Source organism: Physcomitrium patens, chromosome 23 (genome assembly GCF_059467195.1).
Source record: "Physcomitrium patens ecotype Gransden chromosome 23, ASM5946719v1, whole genome shotgun sequence".
In the NCBI taxonomy this organism is placed as follows: Eukaryota; Viridiplantae; Streptophyta; class Bryopsida; order Funariales; family Funariaceae; genus Physcomitrium; species Physcomitrium patens.
Genome location: NC_143432.1, coordinates 11,427,737 through 11,445,482, shown reverse-complemented (window position 1 = coordinate 11,445,482; position 17,746 = coordinate 11,427,737). Strand labels below are relative to the sequence as shown.

At 34.7% G+C, this 17,746-nt stretch overlaps 2 protein-coding genes across 11 annotated transcripts; both read right to left on the bottom strand.

Moving 5' to 3' along the window:
• Positions 1-609: 609 nt before the first annotated feature.
• LOC112275781 (ATPase 11, plasma membrane-type) lies at positions 610-5,581 on the bottom strand. 8 transcript variants are annotated; one of them, XR_016500380.1, is made up of 8 exons: positions 5,439-5,581; positions 2,720-2,869; positions 2,320-2,522; positions 2,074-2,106; positions 1,758-1,817; positions 1,425-1,517; positions 1,234-1,305; positions 610-1,145 (listed from the first exon to the last, which is right to left on the bottom strand). XR_016500380.1 is itself a non-coding variant. In XM_090246711.1 (8 exons), exons 3-7 carry the CDS (start codon positions 2,823-2,825, stop codon positions 1,434-1,436), a joined length of 486 nt encoding a protein of 161 aa, XP_090102837.1. In that variant the 5' UTR covers positions 2,826-2,869; positions 4,750-4,815; positions 5,439-5,581; the 3' UTR covers positions 610-1,305; positions 1,425-1,433. The 8 variants fall into 8 exon arrangements, 6 of the variants coding, with proteins under 6 accessions (XP_090102837.1, XP_024362177.1, XP_090102839.1 ...); XM_090246711.1 differs by adding an exon at positions 4,750-4,815 and having other exon boundaries at positions 610-1,305; XM_024506409.3 differs by having other exon boundaries at positions 610-1,305.
• A 1,684-nt stretch (positions 5,582-7,265) lies between these two features.
• LOC112275613 (uncharacterized) lies at positions 7,266-10,047 on the bottom strand. 3 transcript variants are annotated; one of them, XM_024506123.3, is made up of 3 exons: positions 9,492-10,046; positions 9,264-9,358; positions 7,266-9,103 (listed from the first exon to the last, which is right to left on the bottom strand). In XM_024506123.3, the coding sequence occupies exon 3, from the start codon at positions 9,099-9,101 to the stop codon at positions 7,698-7,700; it is 1,404 nt and encodes a 467-aa protein (XP_024361891.1). In that variant the 5' UTR covers positions 9,102-9,103; positions 9,264-9,358; positions 9,492-10,046; the 3' UTR covers positions 7,266-7,697. The 3 variants fall into 3 exon arrangements, with proteins under 3 accessions (XP_024361891.1, XP_024361892.1, XP_024361890.1); XM_024506124.3 differs by lacking the exon at positions 9,264-9,358 and having other exon boundaries at positions 9,457-10,047; XM_024506122.3 differs by lacking the exon at positions 9,264-9,358 and having other exon boundaries at positions 9,492-10,043.
• Positions 10,048-17,746: the final 7,699 nt, after the last annotated feature.

Here is a 17,746-nt window from a genome sequence, read left to right as displayed (position 1 = left end):
ACAAGTAATACAGATCTCTTACAGTTTAAATTCATATATCCAATTCTCATTGGAGTGATGATCCAACAACTTTTGTGGGGGTAGACGGGGCACAGTACGCAACGCAACCAGAATAGGACAAGTTCTAATTTAATTTCTTTATGGAATAATGAACCCTTTTGTTCATGCAAGAGTGGAGAAGGTTGAAACTCACTCATACTACAAAAAACAAGTTAATTTCTCATGTAAAGATGAGTGAGTTTGAAACTCTCTTTCACTACAAAGCACAAGTTGACGTGTTGTAATATATTTTCTTTCATGACTTTCTTGGTCCATGTTCATGACTTCATCTGGATAAAGTACATTTGGAATTTAACGATGCACACTTTTTCCTGGGAGAGATCTAAGATACTAAAACGACGAGGATCTCATGATGACATGCCTTTTTTAGAAAATTTTATCATAAAGTTTAATAGTCTAAACTGATGTATTAAATGAAAAAAATTGTGTTTAAAAAAGGCAAAAGGAAATAAAAAAATCCTTGTAAATGTCTAAATAGAATAATTAAAGAAAAAGAAAAAGAAGATTAATTGAAACTAGCAGAATTCAGAAGACTAGAAAAACAACTAGTGAGTTGAAATCAATATTATTCTTTAATTACGTCAGAGCACTGAAAACAGGTGTCGCTTTTCTTAAGCAAAGTTTGGTGACCAGGTTTGTACTAGACCACCATAAATTGTGCCGATGTTCGAATGCGTTGATGCGTCGGGGAGCCATGTTACACATTCGCACAAGTTCATACTACACATCCACATTTTTTTGCGTAGAAGAGGGATGTATGTTTGCAGGTTTCACTATGTTTTTATATAAGTGATAGAATCTAGGGCGTGTCTTTGCTTAATTAGTAACATTCAAGCAATTGTGTCCTCGTTTCCTGTCTCAGTTGTGATATAGGACTGCCTCGTAGCTGAAAGCATTCTTGCTGAATTTTAACGTGTTGTTTTTCATACTTCACAGGAGGTGCTTTTCGATCCTCTTCTATCAAGCCCAAGACAGAGGAAGTAGTACACACGAGAGCAACTAATATTAAAGAGACTGGAGCTCTCAACAATTTAGACCTTCGCCTTCTCTTCTCCCCCAAAATTGCAGATTCTGAACTTTTGTTTCTGCCAATCCTGCCAATGTTAATCTGCCTCTTTCCACTGATGAGAGTCTATTACAGAAATTCAAAAGGTTCGACAGTGAGGATCTTACAGGTTGGTCGATCTGCTGCTGCATTAACCCCCAATCAGACATCGAGTTTACTTCGAAACCTACAAAACGACACTAACATGCAACAGAATTCAATTGCAGACCTTAAATTCAAGGACAAGATCTCGCGCTTTTCTGAGTTGAAAACATCCAATAGCGAGCTAAAGCATGCCATGAAGGCTGAAGATCGTTACACTGAAGGGTCAGGTAATTCCCGCCCGTTGCCATTCATATTCACCGATGTAGGCTATTGTTACAATAGCAGACAATAAGACGGTTACTACTACCTGCGCAATGCAATTTGAGTAGTCTCCGCAGTAAGTACGAAGGAATTAATGAAATCGTGGTCTTGTTTCTCAAAAAAAAAAAAAAAAAAAAAAAAAAGTTTATATAAAGATTGAGGCAGGAAAACACCGCTTAATTTAGCTAATTGCATGTTTTTATTGATTTATATTTCTCATTGTTCACGAAGAATGAAGCTTTCCAAAACCATCACCTAGAATCCGTAACAATTAGCTCCAACTCACCACAATCTTCAACGGCCTGAGGTCGAGTCTCCAGAGCAAAAAGAGTAGCATGATTCCCAGCTGCAAAACAACGTTTAACTTAATCAACCGAAACCTGTCTTCAACTCATTGATCAGGTAGCAACTGCCTGCAGTTTAGCCAATGCAGAACCAAAGTTTAGCAATCTGATGAAATCAGTGATAAAAGAAGCCTCAGGATACGAGTAAGTCAGAGTTTGTAAAAGTTTCAAAAAGGGTGAAACTTCAAATAATGCGAACATCGCATAGTCACTCAGAATGAATCTGGAGTGAAGAGGAATTGTAAATCGATTGCTGACCCCTATCTGAAGGAGGGTGGAAACCATTATAAGCTGCAAATGAAAACCAGTCACAGCATTAATTTGACGTATGTTTAGATCTAGAGACCTGACGGAGCAATCTAGTACCGCAGACCGCGGAAAAAGCACCGACTTCCCACATAAGAACAGCATTTCAAGCTTTTCACTTCATCAAAATTTCTTCACTGATACTGCCTCGAAACATTCCTATCCTATGAATAGATTGCTTCAAAATCAAGTTCCTACCACGAAGTTATTCTCGAACCAACGTTCACTTCTGGTTTGTTCCGTGGACATTGTACCCGACGCACTCCGAGTACCATCAGTGGCTCCTGCTACTGAAATATCTACATCTGTGTAAATTGAAGCAGGATTATCGTGCACATCTCCAATTGTGCCAGCTCTGTGATTATCCTCCTGCGACCCCCAAACAATTTCATTCTGAGGTTCTGCAATAGGACCACAAAATGATAAGAAACGAAAACACTGGTGCAGCATTACAAAAGCAGAGCGGAGTGGCAAGCTCACTCAAACAAACTGCGCTCACATCACCAACTGTCACAAAGACAGGGCTGTCCCGATTCATGATCAAACCGTGGATAAACTGTGAAGGCTCCTGAATCCACATCACATTTCTAAGTTTCACCTGGGAAGTGACCATTGAAGCCGTCCTCTTTCTCAACAATCTCAACGATGGGCTCGTCCGTGTGGGCTCCTGACGAAGGAGAAGGATCATTCGTGTTTGTCTCCATGCCTGGCCTGTGGGTTGTCTATTCGCAATAAGTAAATTGATCACCTGCACATTTATGTGGACCAATATGTAAAGCATATATGTATATGTGTACGTGAAAGTTCTCTAGATTACAAACAGTGATAGATGAAAACGATAAGAACTGTCAACTTCTGAGAAGAACCTATAGGCGTTGCATTAAATTGTGAGGCTCCTTAGTTTGCGAATCTCACCAGAGAACAACATCCACACAATCGATAAAGTCCAGTAAGAGAGGGCTGGGTTGATTACGAAGAGGGTTGATTACTAGGTCAATAGCTTCGTTGTTGAATGCAACAAGGACATTGAATTCAATTATCCTAACATGGTTTTCCTCTATGGGTAGCAGCAGAGGGTAAGTGCTGCACTGGCACCTTCAGACTATGAAGGATCTACAGAACCATTTAATAATCCTGTATCCAGTCGAACATATCCGGGATGGATTAAGCAGTGGCAGAAGAAAGTGGAAATTCTGAAATTTCTCCGCAGCGTTCCAAAAGGGGAAGCGCTACAGCATGGTTATGGATTATGGTTGGATTATGGTTGGGATGCAATATATCTCAAGCCTATGGGTGGTCAGGGTCTAATCATCGTCAAACGAGCAGAAAAAGCACACTTTTCAAGGGGTGATGATTCTCAAGATTACTAGGCATAGAAACAAGCTTTTCTCCAACTCACGATTCGCCGCAATAAATCGAAGACATCAAGGCTCAATGGAGGGACAGCTTTACCAGATAAGTTTTCACACTGGATGTCAACGACACTGTTCTTTTGGTCATGATCCATGCACAAATCATGTGAAAGTTAAATGAACTCTTTAGAAATATGTACATACATATTTGTATATATATATATATATATATATCTTACGTTGAGCCCTTTGTTGACTTCATGTGACGTACAACTTCTCTTGTATATTAGTTATTGCTTAAGTAAAGCCATTTTTTACGTCTTAACCCACTATGTCAAGAAAACCTCATGATGTCTTTGAGAGATTCTTGTTGGTTATGTTTGATTAGGCACACCCTTCATTGAGCAGTCTGTCACATGCTGGATTGTGAGGCTATTTAATCAATTGAGGACACCACATCAAAAATAACCAACGGAGGAAAAAAAGGAAAGAGGAAATAGTACTGAATAAAAATCAAAATCAACAGCGTGTGTAAATGAAAATTAAAAGCCATTCACCCGGCAAGAACTACAAACACTGATTAAAATGCGGTAGGCCTCAGTGTCAACAAGTTTTTACAATCCTGATCCTGTCAACAAACGTTAAAGAAGAAAATGGCTTCGCTGAAGTGGCATGTGGTTATCGTAACATGCTTAGATCTCAGAGATTGTCCTTCCCGATGACGGCGAGGGACGTCACCCTTAGCCACCTAACTGTTAATGAGAAGATGCCAATATGAAGTAGGGAAGAACACAAGGCAGCCAGGATACGTTTCACATAGCTCAAGACATCAAACCTCCGTGGATTCATGAGAATCTCGGCATTATGTGCCAGTCGGACTCTCTTCATCACTCAACACACGAACAGACCTAATTCACCAATTCTTCTCACCTCCTTGAATGAGCCACTACTAAATCACTCCAATTCGATTAATCTTAGATTGATTGGCAATATTAGGACATTAAAATAAAGGTCCAAGAACCTTACTATTCCAGCTGTAGCAAAAATAGTGCAACCGGCACCCGCACAAAAATTTACACCGATCTCTGGCGAGAAAAGCATTGAGAGCAGGAATATGCTACGAATGATTGCGAGAGATTTCTCGCTTGACCGGGAGCTGCAGGTTAATACGCTCTCCCGCCAACACACAACTCCATCATTGAGGTTCTTCTAATACAATAGTTCAAAAAAAAACACAAACAAACAAACAAACAAACCAAATCATGATCTGACCCACCTTTGGCTTGTTCGGCCATAAATTCAGCTAAGATAGTTACAGAATTGATGTCATGCCTGTCGGAGACTGCAGCAATGGAGAATACAACAGTTCTTGCTCAACCGAAATTGTGTACCGGGCGGGTGGTTTCATCGCTGTCGTCTTGAAGTGGGTCAAACAGGATCACCAGACAAAAGGTATAGACAGATGACCCACAGCATCCCAAATGCCAAGGGCAACAAGTATCGATTCTGGATAAAGCATCGTGAATGGATCCAACAGCTTGAATCGACGCTTAAATTTAAAAACTAACCTCGAAAAATAAAAATAAAAACTAAAGGATCAGAGCTATAAATTACGTGACGACTGCTGAAGCGGAGGGCATTGCACTGCCACACTGGGTAAACAAGATATCAAATGCCAACACGTCCCATATCCACCACGCCCCCCCTAATTCTCATGTGCATCACAACAAACAAGCTAAACAAACTCCAGACCTGGATCACGAGAAGTAGCTCTGGACCCCGGAATCCATTCAAAGAGGTGCTTATAGCCTCTAGGAGATAGCATGAGAAACAAAATACATTTTTCTCAATGTCCAGGTGAAACCTACAGACAGGAGGAGAAATTCACAACAGATTATTGAACCGGATCCCTCTACGCCTCTCTCTCTCTCTCTCTCTCTCTCTCATGAGTAGGAGGAGAATCACCTGAAGAAAGGAACATGAAGATCAGTGCGCAAGGATGAGCGACGCCAAATGCCAGCCCACATGGAGGAATAGGAGGACGAGGAGGCTTGCAACTGAATTTGCAAGTCGAAGCTAAGGCAGGCAAAAACAAATATAATGGAAGGCAACGTGAGTGAGAGAGAGGGAGAAAGTTTGAACAAGAATGCGAGCGAGAGGCTACGTTCATCCACTTCGGCCAACGAACGACATCCACCCCATTCGATGTCCGGTTCTGTTCGTTGGGAGCAGAGAACCGGACCGGGTAATTCACCGGATATCGATGCCGCATCTTGGGTTGAATTTCTTTACCCGTTTCATTGGGATTTGAGATGGGGTTAGATTTTGATTTTTCGTTTTTGACGTAGAAGGAGAAATATGCTCAGTGATTCTGCATACAGAGTGAATACATGAGATCAATATGATAAGCAAGAACGGAAGAAAATCAATTCTAAAAGATTCAATGAGAGACAATCCTTGTACCTGGCCCCTTACAAGAAAAAAAAAAAAAAAAAAAAAAAAAAAAATCCAAATAATCATATCTTGTTTAATCTTGAAAGTAATGGGATATTTATCTGTTTCATTTGTAAACAGTATACCTCAAATCTTGATTGTGTATTTCCTGGATTTTAAAATAGTGTTGTGTGAATTTTTTTATTTTTGTAAAGATATAATTTTTTTATGAAACTTTTTATTATAATTTATGTATATATATAAATATATAAATTATAATAAAAAACTAAAATTGAATATCCATTAGTGCATGTATCAATTAATTTATGTAGTGTCATAAATGCAAGATTAAATTACTAACATTCTTATGAAGTCATTTCTGAGAATAAAACTGTAAATGTCTAAATTTTTATTTTTTTAATAATCTTGTTTAAATATTTTGAATAATCAAAAATATACCTTCAAAATTTTTTGTATATTGTGTAATAATTTCTAATTTTATTGTTATGCTGTTTTTATTATAAATATATATTTGGTTGAAATAACAGTATTTTATGTGCTTTCAATAGTTTCTGTTACTTTAGAAAAGTATCTTTGTAAAATACACTTTTAACAATGTGATATATAACATGCAATTAGAAAATTGAGGTTTTTTTAAAAATATAGGAACAATACGAAGTGTTTAATTACTTTGCAAATTGTAATTGGATAGCTTTTACAATGTATGAATAATAATAATAATAATAATAATTTATACAAAATTACTTTTTCTTTTAATTTAACATATTAAAAAATTAGGAATTTTTGTATAATCAAAATACCAAAACAATTTGTACAAATAAAAATTTCTATTTTGTTAAAAGATTATTTGAGATAAAAACATATAAATATATAATCAATTATTTAATTTTTAGTATAAATCTTGAGATGATTAAGTTTTAAAATTTATATTTTACTAATATATTAATGTTTTGGATAGTCAATTCTACTTCTTTTCTTCATTGTAACACATGAAACTAGTTAATTAAATTTTGACTGCAATTTTCACCTCAATTTTTATAACAATATTAGTATACAATTTTATCACATCACAGACTCACTAATTCTATATATTCCTTGCAATCACTCATTTGTCTTCTTTCACTCAAAACATAAACTGAACATCTCACTATATTCATATTTTCAATCCAACACCATAAATAATTTAGATAAGCTTCTCAATCCATCCATTATCATTATCATGTCTATTTTTCCAAACTTTAACATGTTTAAATGAGTTCTTAGTATTCAACTGTATTCTTCTCACCTATCGAATACATTACTTTTAAGATATGTATTGCAATAACTTACTCATGTTCATATTTCACAATGTTGAAGCATTCATTTTTGTATGTAGTCATTACATAGTGCTATAGCTTATTTTCACATTGAATCCGAGAAGAAACTTCTAGAAGTGACGTTTAGACACAAAGCATCCGAAGATATGTGAAGCAAGCTAAGGTGCTATCTAGCGAAAATTAAAATTGAAAAACAAAAGAAAAGAAAAGAAAAAGGGTATTGGCTGTCGATTCCACACAAGGCTGTCAGTAGAGGATTTGCAACCTCTGTGGATCATAAACAAAACTCTGAAAGCTTTCAAACCGTCCTCGGCGTGTTACTTATCTACAATGACTGGTCACTTTAGTATGTTATGAGAAAAAGAGAGCAGCACAAATCGATCTAGTAGCGATTTCCTGCAGATGGAATTCAGCCAGGGCATACTCCCGTGACGATTATGAATCTACTTGACGATCAGTACCTATACTGGAGAGGGTTCCAGTCGCCTGACTTCTTCGGAAGTTCAGCATACACATTCAAATACTCACTGTCCGGAAGCACACCAGACGCCGGACGATCTCCCCAATGCTTCAGAACATACTCCGCGACTCTTCGTCCTGCTTCGGCACCATCGTCAACAGAGAATTTGTAATGGGATCCGACGTACATTCTGCCCAGTTTCGCCTCTTCCACGGCTGCCCATGGAGATTCAAACCGTCTTGACTTCACTTTAGTACCGGCTAAGTAGCACGAAGTGCCCTCGAAAACGCCGCCTCCGTCAACCGTGAATGGGACTTTCTTTTTTCCGAAGTAGCTCTGCAAGACAGTTGCTGCAGCGCCGTAGCTCATGGTGGTCCCACTTGGGTACTCACCAGTGAAGATCACTCTACCGTAGGGTGTCCAAGTCGGCCACGGTTGGTGACGAGCATCTCCAGCTTCGTACGCCATCTGGGGTCGCCAGAACCAGTACCCATCCTTCTGTTGCGCCACCACGATTAGTGCGTCGTGAAGAGCCACGCTGACCTTTGCGAATGTCTCAACGATATCGTAGAGGGTTGTGTTAGCTGGTAAGATGTTGATGGTGGCGACCGTCCAGAAACTTCCGATGATTAAACAGTAGGTTGTGTTCGCGCGCCCGCACAAGTAAAGGCTGGCGGTGTAGTTCATGTCGTACGTGCGTCCCGGCCAATCGATCCGACCTATGTCTTTGAGAAAATCGTATTGAACGTCCCACTCGTCGGATGGGACCTTCATCGGCTTAAGGTCGCCCAGATGTTCCTCGACGTATTTGACGGGGTCTGGTATTACGTAGGGCTGCTGTAAGGCTATGTTGTGTGTAACAAAGAATGCATCTGGACCGAAGACTGGGTCGTTTGGCAGGAATCGAATTAGTCCGGGCGTCGGGTTTGCCTGACGAGCATTGATTGCGTCCCTGAGTTCGTCGAGAGCGAACTCGTAAGCAATTTCGCGTTTACTTAGGAGGCGACGCGCCACAGCTTCGCCCAACCTCTTCGCCAGCTTCTTTTCTGATTTAGATAGTTTCAAAGCCACAAGTTTGGCTGCAAGGAATGGGTCAAGTACGCGATCCTGTTGCTGAGGAAAGTAATTTGCAAGGATTTCTCTACTGGCGTATGCGATCACGGCCTCTGGCTTAGTGCAGCCCCCCGTCTGTTTCAAGGCCAACAACCCATGCCACTGCGCTAGATTCATACCAGTTTGAATAATAATGGGATCGTGATAACCAGTGACGTTGCAAATGAGCCCGTTAAGGAGAAGATTCCATTGAACTGAAACGTTGTCAGGTGGTAAAGCTGCCTTTACAACAGTAGACGACAGCAAAACCGCCGCCGCCATCAGTACAACTACGAGGCGCTCCATCTCTGTACATTAGTTTCATTATTGTCAAATTGAATAGAGCGACATGCTCACAATTTCGAAGAAGCCCTAAACAGCAGAATAACTTTCTAGCCTCAATCAAGGTACATGCAACTCCGATGGAAATTAGGACTCTATGTTTATATCAGTGGAGGGACATTACACCTCTAATTGTGTGTAAAAGCTTGAAAGTGCTCTGGACTTGTGGCCTCGAATGCCAGCAAACTTGAAGATGGAATCGAGATCAACAAGCCGGTAAACTTTAACCGAAAGAACACCAGCAAATGCAAAAGCATGAGAACAATGAAATTTCACACAAGCAACCGGAATTCAAGTAACAAGTAGCGCAAGGCAATACCAACTCAAACGACATTTACAAGTGTTGATTCACACCTGCTGTTAGTCAAGGTTGAGCATCGTCTGCCCCTATCCCCAATGGCAAAACAATGTCGTGATCCCGAATCCCTGCTCCTTTATACTTGTAACGAAGCACAAGTATAAAGAGCTTCCACGGGGGATGTGGATAAGCTGACACCTGGAGAGAGCTATCGTCGTGCCCAAAGACCCTGGTCGGCCTTGATCTAGTCGTGCGGTGATTGAACTACGCCATTTAACACAGAAAAGAATCGACACGGAACATTACGTGACTATTCTAAAGCAGATTGAGTACACATACGAGATAGGTACGCAGCGAAAACATGCGCCACGACTCCCCTCCTCCACCGTGACCATACTATCAGCCGCACACTCAAAGTCTATGCGCTACTGCATAAACTGCTTATCATTCAAAGCTTGACAAATGTTGGCATTCTGACAACTTACGACGCCAGACAGGATCTTTTCTTCATTCGACATGACCACTTCCGTTACATCACATCGCCAGATGTATCTCGCGATCAACATCGTCTGGAAAGCCACGATTAGTCTCTACGAGTCGATCTGGGCAGTCCCCGACAGTGAAGGGAGCAGCAGTGCGGGAAAATGGGCGAAGAAAAAGCAAATGCGGAAATGTGATGGATCAATCTACTAACTTTTATATTCGTTTCATGCCCTTAGAAAAGAAAATTATAAATAGAAATTCATTGTTTCATGAAGGGGAGGAGGCCCACTTATACACAGCAGGTCCTCTTTCGTTACAAATCTCCATAGTCAACAACTGCCTCCTCCGAATAGTGATATTATCTCATTAGTTAGATATCATCTAAATTGAACTAGCTATCTTTCGGCTCTAACCTCCCCCTCGTGTTTCAACATCGCAATAGGCTCACTCGGCGGTCTCCTTGGAACCACACTCGGGATTTAATCCATTAAGGAAAGGGATTCGTTGGCTGGAGTTCCCAAATGTCGCACGCCATAAACACTGGAGGCACGCCCTTCCGGAAGCGAATGAATGACGCAAGAGATGGGATGCCATGGATGCAGAAGGCCACCAGCATTCAATGCTTCGATGAGTCACACCGAGACAAAAACGTGGGGGGAGAGCTCATGGTGCTCATGAATTCGAGATTGTAACTCCATCTGCTGCTTTAGTTCACGGAGGAGACGACTTTCTCGCGCCGATTAGCAAAAGGAGCCTGGAGTTGCTGTCTCATTCCAGAATCTCCTAGCACCGGTCAAGCCCCGCTCTCATCCTCGCACGTATTCGGCGATGCTTCCCTGCTTCTCCTCCATCCATTGTAAATCCATATTTCCCACATGTTTTCAACTCATCACTCTCATCCAACTGGTCGTCGACGCTGCTCCTTTTCCATATTACTTTTAACGGTAGATTTCGAATCAAGGCTTGGTGCTAGTTCATACTACAGACCACCAATGTGGCGACAACAACTCTGAAAGATAGAGATCGGAATGCATAGCGGAAATGCATTTGACATATCTTTATTTACCTGTGTGAATTGATTGGGTCTATTGTGTTGCAGTGATATCTGGACCAGTACAACTTTCAGAATATTATTAAAACTGTGTTGGAGTGTCTGTACAAGATTGTTGACTTGCATGGAAGAAACTATTTTAGAGTTGGTGAACGAAACTGCGGCGACTTGAGAAAACCCCCCACGCACGACGCGACGTTAAATTGGAGGGCGGCGAACAAGGTCCGACTCGTTGGAATGATCGCAACAGACGTTAAATTGGAGGGCGGCGAACAAGGTCCGACTCGTCGGAATGATCGCAACAGCTCGCTATTCCCTGGTCCTGATAGCAACTATTTGCTTAACCTCGCTTCACTCTTTCCGCCAATCTCTCTAATATACTCTCTTAGCAAACATGTTAGATTGATCGTCGTGTTGGAAATAATCGGTTTTGAATAGGGTAGGACTTGTATTTAGAATGAGGTCTATGTTTGGGTTTACAAGGGTTTGTGTATGGGAGAATCACAGTACATCGTCAGTAGATAATCATGAGATCATATAAATAATTGAAATGGCTTAAGGGAGTATAATATTTTGTTTAATTAGAGAGAATTGTGGTAAGCAAGGAAACAAGTTTTTGGAGGTTTTTATATTTTGAGGAGAAGATGATAGATAATAATTTCTAGAAAAATAGGAAATTGCTAAAGCCATAGTCCTATATTGTTAAAGCCACCCTCCAAAACATGTTGTGGTTGTTTGTATTACGATTCTTTTTGGAATTGCACTTTAGAATTCTTTTTGGGATACTTTGGAGAGGATTGGCTACCATAATGACCCACATTTGGATAGCAGAAGCATTAAAAGAGAAGATTTAGTATGTATATATAAGTAGAGAGCAACAAGAGTAAGTAGGATTAGACATAAGTAAAGAGCAACATGAGAGAGTTGGAGTAGATATAAGTAGAGAGTTGCATAAAAAGAGAGTAGCATAAGAAAGCAAGAGTTGAAGGAAGAGTAGAAATGTATCCATGTAAGGTGTTGTTTTAATAATATAGATATATCACTTTAGTAACTTTCAAATATATATATATATATATATGAAAAAAATATTAAATTGATCTCACTTGTTGTTATTTTGATCCCACCATTATCAATTTTCAACAAAAATAATCACTACATAAATAAAATAATATCTATGGTAATATTAAATTAGAAATAATATTGGCACAATACAACATATTACAATAAATATGATTTTATTTAAATAAAATTAATTATGGTGAATTTGTGTATAAAAATAATTTATTCATAGAAACATGATTATTAAATAATTCAACTTTGATAGCTACAATCAAATGCTAACAGTTGCTTTATAAAGTTCAAGTTTACAAACTCTTTGCAACTCTTATCTTATAGTTTTTTCTTTTCTTTTCTTTACTATTAGAATCTTACTTGTATAATTCATATTATGCTAATTTTTACCTAAGAAAGGATGTTATAGGCATCTTTAAATTTTACTATTTCAAAATAAAAAAATATACTAGGAATGGACCCTCTTCCGAAGTAATCATATGTTTGTTATGAAAAAACAAAGAAATGAATAGATTAGTTTTTGAATGCCCAAGATTATTCAATTTTTCAACATTATTCTAATAAGGGCTGCATGCCTTTAAGTGCAATAAAGGTTGCACTTACAATCGATCTAATGCATATATTCATCAGTATAGTTCAACTATATAATTGATAAGATATCTTTTTGAATTATATACTTATTATTTATACACTAACAAGTGTTGGCATTTGTCAATTTGAAATATAAGACACAACCATGGTTCCTTGATATTATTGGTAGGCTATTCAATTGTTCATTGTATCTAATCTATACAAAAAGCTCTAACAGCTCAAGTGCTTGTTGTAGTGGTAGTTCTAAAAGACATTGTTATTCTTTTATACTAAGGAGTCTCTACAAATCTAGTAGTTGCATACGCTATCTATAATAAGCACTAATAAATTGGTATGGCTCATCTTTATAGTTATTCACCAATCCATATCATGATAGAAAATCTTTGTGATGATTCATATTATTATGCCTATAAATATGATGAGACAAATAAAATTAATTGTGTTTTTTTGTTCATTCAGGATATGTATAGTTAATAAAAAAGCCTCTATATTATATTATTACAGATTGCACATACAAGACAAATAAGTTTTGGATGCCTGTGCTACATGTTGTAGGAATTATAAGCTTCAATATATCTTTTACTATTAGAATTATATTCTTGTGAAAAAATATACATTATTTTTTGTATTAGATATTAATACAATTAAAAGTAATATATAAAAAATTACAACCTATCAGCATTGATATTAATAAAGACTTGACACTCATAAAATATAAAAAAGATATATGCTCTACTCAATTATCTTCTATATATATGGTATATTTAAAAGAATATTTTGACCAATTACAAAAAGTTCTTTTCATCTAAGGATAAAGATAGGCCTTTCTCACAAAATAAATGATGGTAATAAACTTTTTAATGGAATAAGATTTTGATAGATAATAGATAAGTTTTTGTACCATGTATGCTTCCACTCCAAAAAATAGGTTGCTGCATATTTTATTACAGTCATATGTATTTATTCTAATACTTATCTAAGTAATATGAATAGATAGAAGTAGATAAAAGTAGATTAATTTCATAATATCTTTTAGAAAAGCTTTTGAAAAGCTTTATAGACCCAGTTTCACCTTTATACATATCTATAGGTGATTGATAGGTTAAAAATTTGACCAACAAATTAGCCATGTGTCACGTGCTGTTGTATTATGCAAAATCTTCCTTAAGAATGTACTAGGCACTTGATTGTGGAAGATAAAAAAAAAAAAATTCAAGAAATTTTTTTAACAACTCTAATAGAATCATATATAAAATACAAATAAAGTTTATAAAATATAATCAAATATTAATCAAGTCCAATTAAAATTTTATAGAAATTATAAAAAAAAATACAAATAAATTCTAAAGAACTTCTAAAAAAATCATAAAGAAATAATAAAAAAATCCTAAAAAAAATCTAAAAAAATTCACAAAAATCTTAAAGAAATCCACAAGAATCTTAAAGAAAACTTTAAGAAATCTTAAAGAAATATTAAAGAATCTCAAAAAAATCCTAAATCCTAAATCAACCTTAATTAAATCCTAAACCTTAAATCAATCTAAATCATATTATAAATTCTAAATCAAATCCTAAATCAACTCCTAATAAATTTTTAAATAAATCCTAATCAAAATCTAATGAATTCAAACCAACCTTATTGATTAAATTGTTGATCTTACTTAAAATTTTAAAACCTCTCAATTTCTTAGTTAATAACAAGTATAATAAATTTGAAGAAAATCAAACTTACAAAATGGGAGAAAAATGTCATAATCTACTCTGGTATCAACCAACCTCTATCTTTGTTCTTAATATTGATCTTCGAATAGTAATAACTCTTAATTGAACCAATAAATTTCTCTCAAATTTTACACAAGTAATGGAAGTCAAGTCAATTAATAGCTCCAATAAAAATCATCTCAATTCAACTAGCAAATTATTGCAAATCTTAGATAACCTTATTGGACCTAAAAATCCATTTTTTGATATATAAATCTATTTGAACTTCAATAACATCTAATCCAACTATATAATTAAGCTAAAATTCACAAAATATGTTGAACACAATTATACTCACAATGCTATAAAATTTTATACATATATTTCCTTCAAAATTTACAAAATTGCCTAAATTATAAATCTTATTTTATTTCACGAAATCTAGAGTCATCTAAAACAACCTTGACTTTGCAAAGTTCTTACAATACTGTTATAAACTCAAATTTTTCAAAACAAATGCTTTAAAAAATCCTATGAAGTCTTCTCCCAAATCCCATTCTTTGATTTACAAAAAAAACCTTAGAGTCACCATAAGTGTGCGATTTTGTTCCTTAGAATTTGATTTCAACCTAGGTTGACAATTAATCCTCTCTAAGTATCAATTTTTAGTTTCTTGAGGTAATTTTTGCTGAAAACAACTCCTAATTCTCTTTTACGTATGCCTATATCCTTTATTTTTCTATTCTATCTAATTTTTCTTTATTTATGATCCTACAAAGTAAGTAAAAGCTCACATTACAAAAAGAAAGTATTGATATTTTTAATTTACTACCTTTTGACTATTATTTATTTTTCTAAAATAATTTGTTATAATATTTTAAAATAAGATCTTTTATAATATAATATTTTTTTCTCTTTCACCAATTAGCCATATTACATCACAACAACATATTAATAGTTTGTAGTATAAATTAATAATATGAAAAATATATGAAAAACTTGCCTTGCAAATTAAGACATATATCTTGCAAATTGAACACATATTAGAGGGCCTATAGAACATTTTTATGTAACTTTTAGATAGATATTATATATAGAAATAAGAATGAAGTCTTCTTCACTCTTATCAACTTTTTTCTTACTTTTAATTTAATTTTAAGAATATCTAATTTTATTATCTTTTGGTAATAGCCATTCTAGTTTTTTATTGAATATACATACTTTTTTATTTTTATTTTGTCATCTTTCTTATAAAAAAATTCTTACTTCCTTATTTACCTTCATTGAGTTTTTATCTTTCAAAAATTGATAAGAGTATACTTATAATATCAAATCTTTTTTTCTTCTTGATTAAGAGAATATTATTCATTTTTTTTTAATATGATAGAAGCGTAATAGAAATTACAGATTATCTACTTCTAAATTAATGTTATTTTTAAATTATTTTTTTAATTCTTCAATCCTCTCTTATACTTATCTTAAAAAATATTAGATATCTATTTTTTAATTATATAATCGTAATAGAGCTTGCTAAAATGAAGAATACATTAGTATAAATATAAAGTAATTAAAGCAATAAATGCTTTCTATACATCAATTAAATTTACCACTACAAAGAATAATAAGATTGGTAGATAGTGAAGATATAAAAATGATTGATGTTGCTTCAACATCTACACCAAATCATGCTACTCCTTCTATAGTAGAACATTGTTAAAGCATTATAGAAATAAGAATTGCCTTCTTGAAGAAGTTTGATGGCACAAGTTCAAAATTATGAAGATTTACCAATCAAGTACAATTTGCAATTAAACTTCAACTCCAAAGCTATTTAATTCTAGAATCACAAATTAAGTTTATTAATACACTCCTCTCAAATTTTACATTATAATGACTTTTATATTTTCTTGAACAATGTGATCTAATATTGGATAATTTGAAGGCTTTCTTGATAGAATTTTAATCCATGTATGGAGAACATAATGCAATTTGTATTGCAATAAAGAAGATCTATATTTTGTAACAAGCCAATTAATCCATAACATTATATGCTTCATAATTTTGACAACTTACAATTGATATCAAGTGAGATGATGATGTATTTATTAGCCAATTTTTTTTATAGATTATAATATAAGATAAAAAAAATTGATGCTTAATTTATTTGATCCTCAAATATTGAATTAATCAATTAACTTTTTTGTGAAATATGACATTCAACTTTTTGAATTTTGATCTAAGAGTTGCACAAATAGGCCTCAATATTATTACAATTCAATGGAAATATTAACATCTTTTTATCACATATATTTAGAAGTAGAGGATATGCAAATAAATGCAATATGATTTAAATATCTCACTGAGCAAGAAAAGACTCATCATCATTAAGAAAGATTGTACTTATATTATTGAGCATTTAAGCACATTATTCACCATTATCCAAAAAAACAACATATCCACAAAATGAGAAGTATGGATATTAAAAAAAAATAGTACGTCAAAAAACAACTTTGTCCAACTACCATAGAAATTGTATAGTTGGAACCCTATATAATACCTAGTAAAGGTCTTATTTTTTCCTTAGAATCCTCTCCTTATTTCACAATAGATGTTACTTTAGGATCTAAATATTACAAAGCTTCTACCTTATTAGTTTCAAGAGCCTTAGCTTATTTTTAGATAAAGAGTTTATTAAAAAAAATACACATTTATTAAAAAAATTAAACCTATTTATGAAGAAATCATAGATAGTAGTCTGTTGTCTTTTGAAAATATTATTCATGAAAATATTATTCATGTCTTTTTTATGTAAATAGAAATTAATGGTTATAATAGCTTTATAATATTTAATATCATTAGATATCCCTTTAATCTAATTTTATTTATTTATTATGGCTAAAAAAATATAATTTTTAAATAAATTGGATTTTTTATAGTCTTTACTTTTCTAAGAATATAACTAAGAATGTTGTTAATTAAGTGAAAAATCATATGTCTAATACAACCAAATTTATGTTTATAAATATAAGAATTTTTTTGCATGTTATAAAAAAAATCTCCTTGAATTATTTATGCCACACTTGTTTCTAATGGTAGAAAGACTTTAAATGGCATTTCAAGCCAATATTAAGATTTTTGAGATATTTTTGAGAAAAAAAATGTAGATACTCTTTTCAAATATCATGCCTATGACTACTCAATTAATTTTTAAGAAAGAACTCAATAACCATTCAAATAAATCTATAATTTATCACAAAATGAGTTAGCTGAATTTTAAGATAATATTAAAGAAAATTTGGCCAATAATTTCATACTGTTAAGGACAAGAACTCGATGAAAAAACAATTCAGTTAAGTGAGCCTTCACTCAAAGAGAGGTAACAAAATATATATAAATAAGTATATATATTGAAAG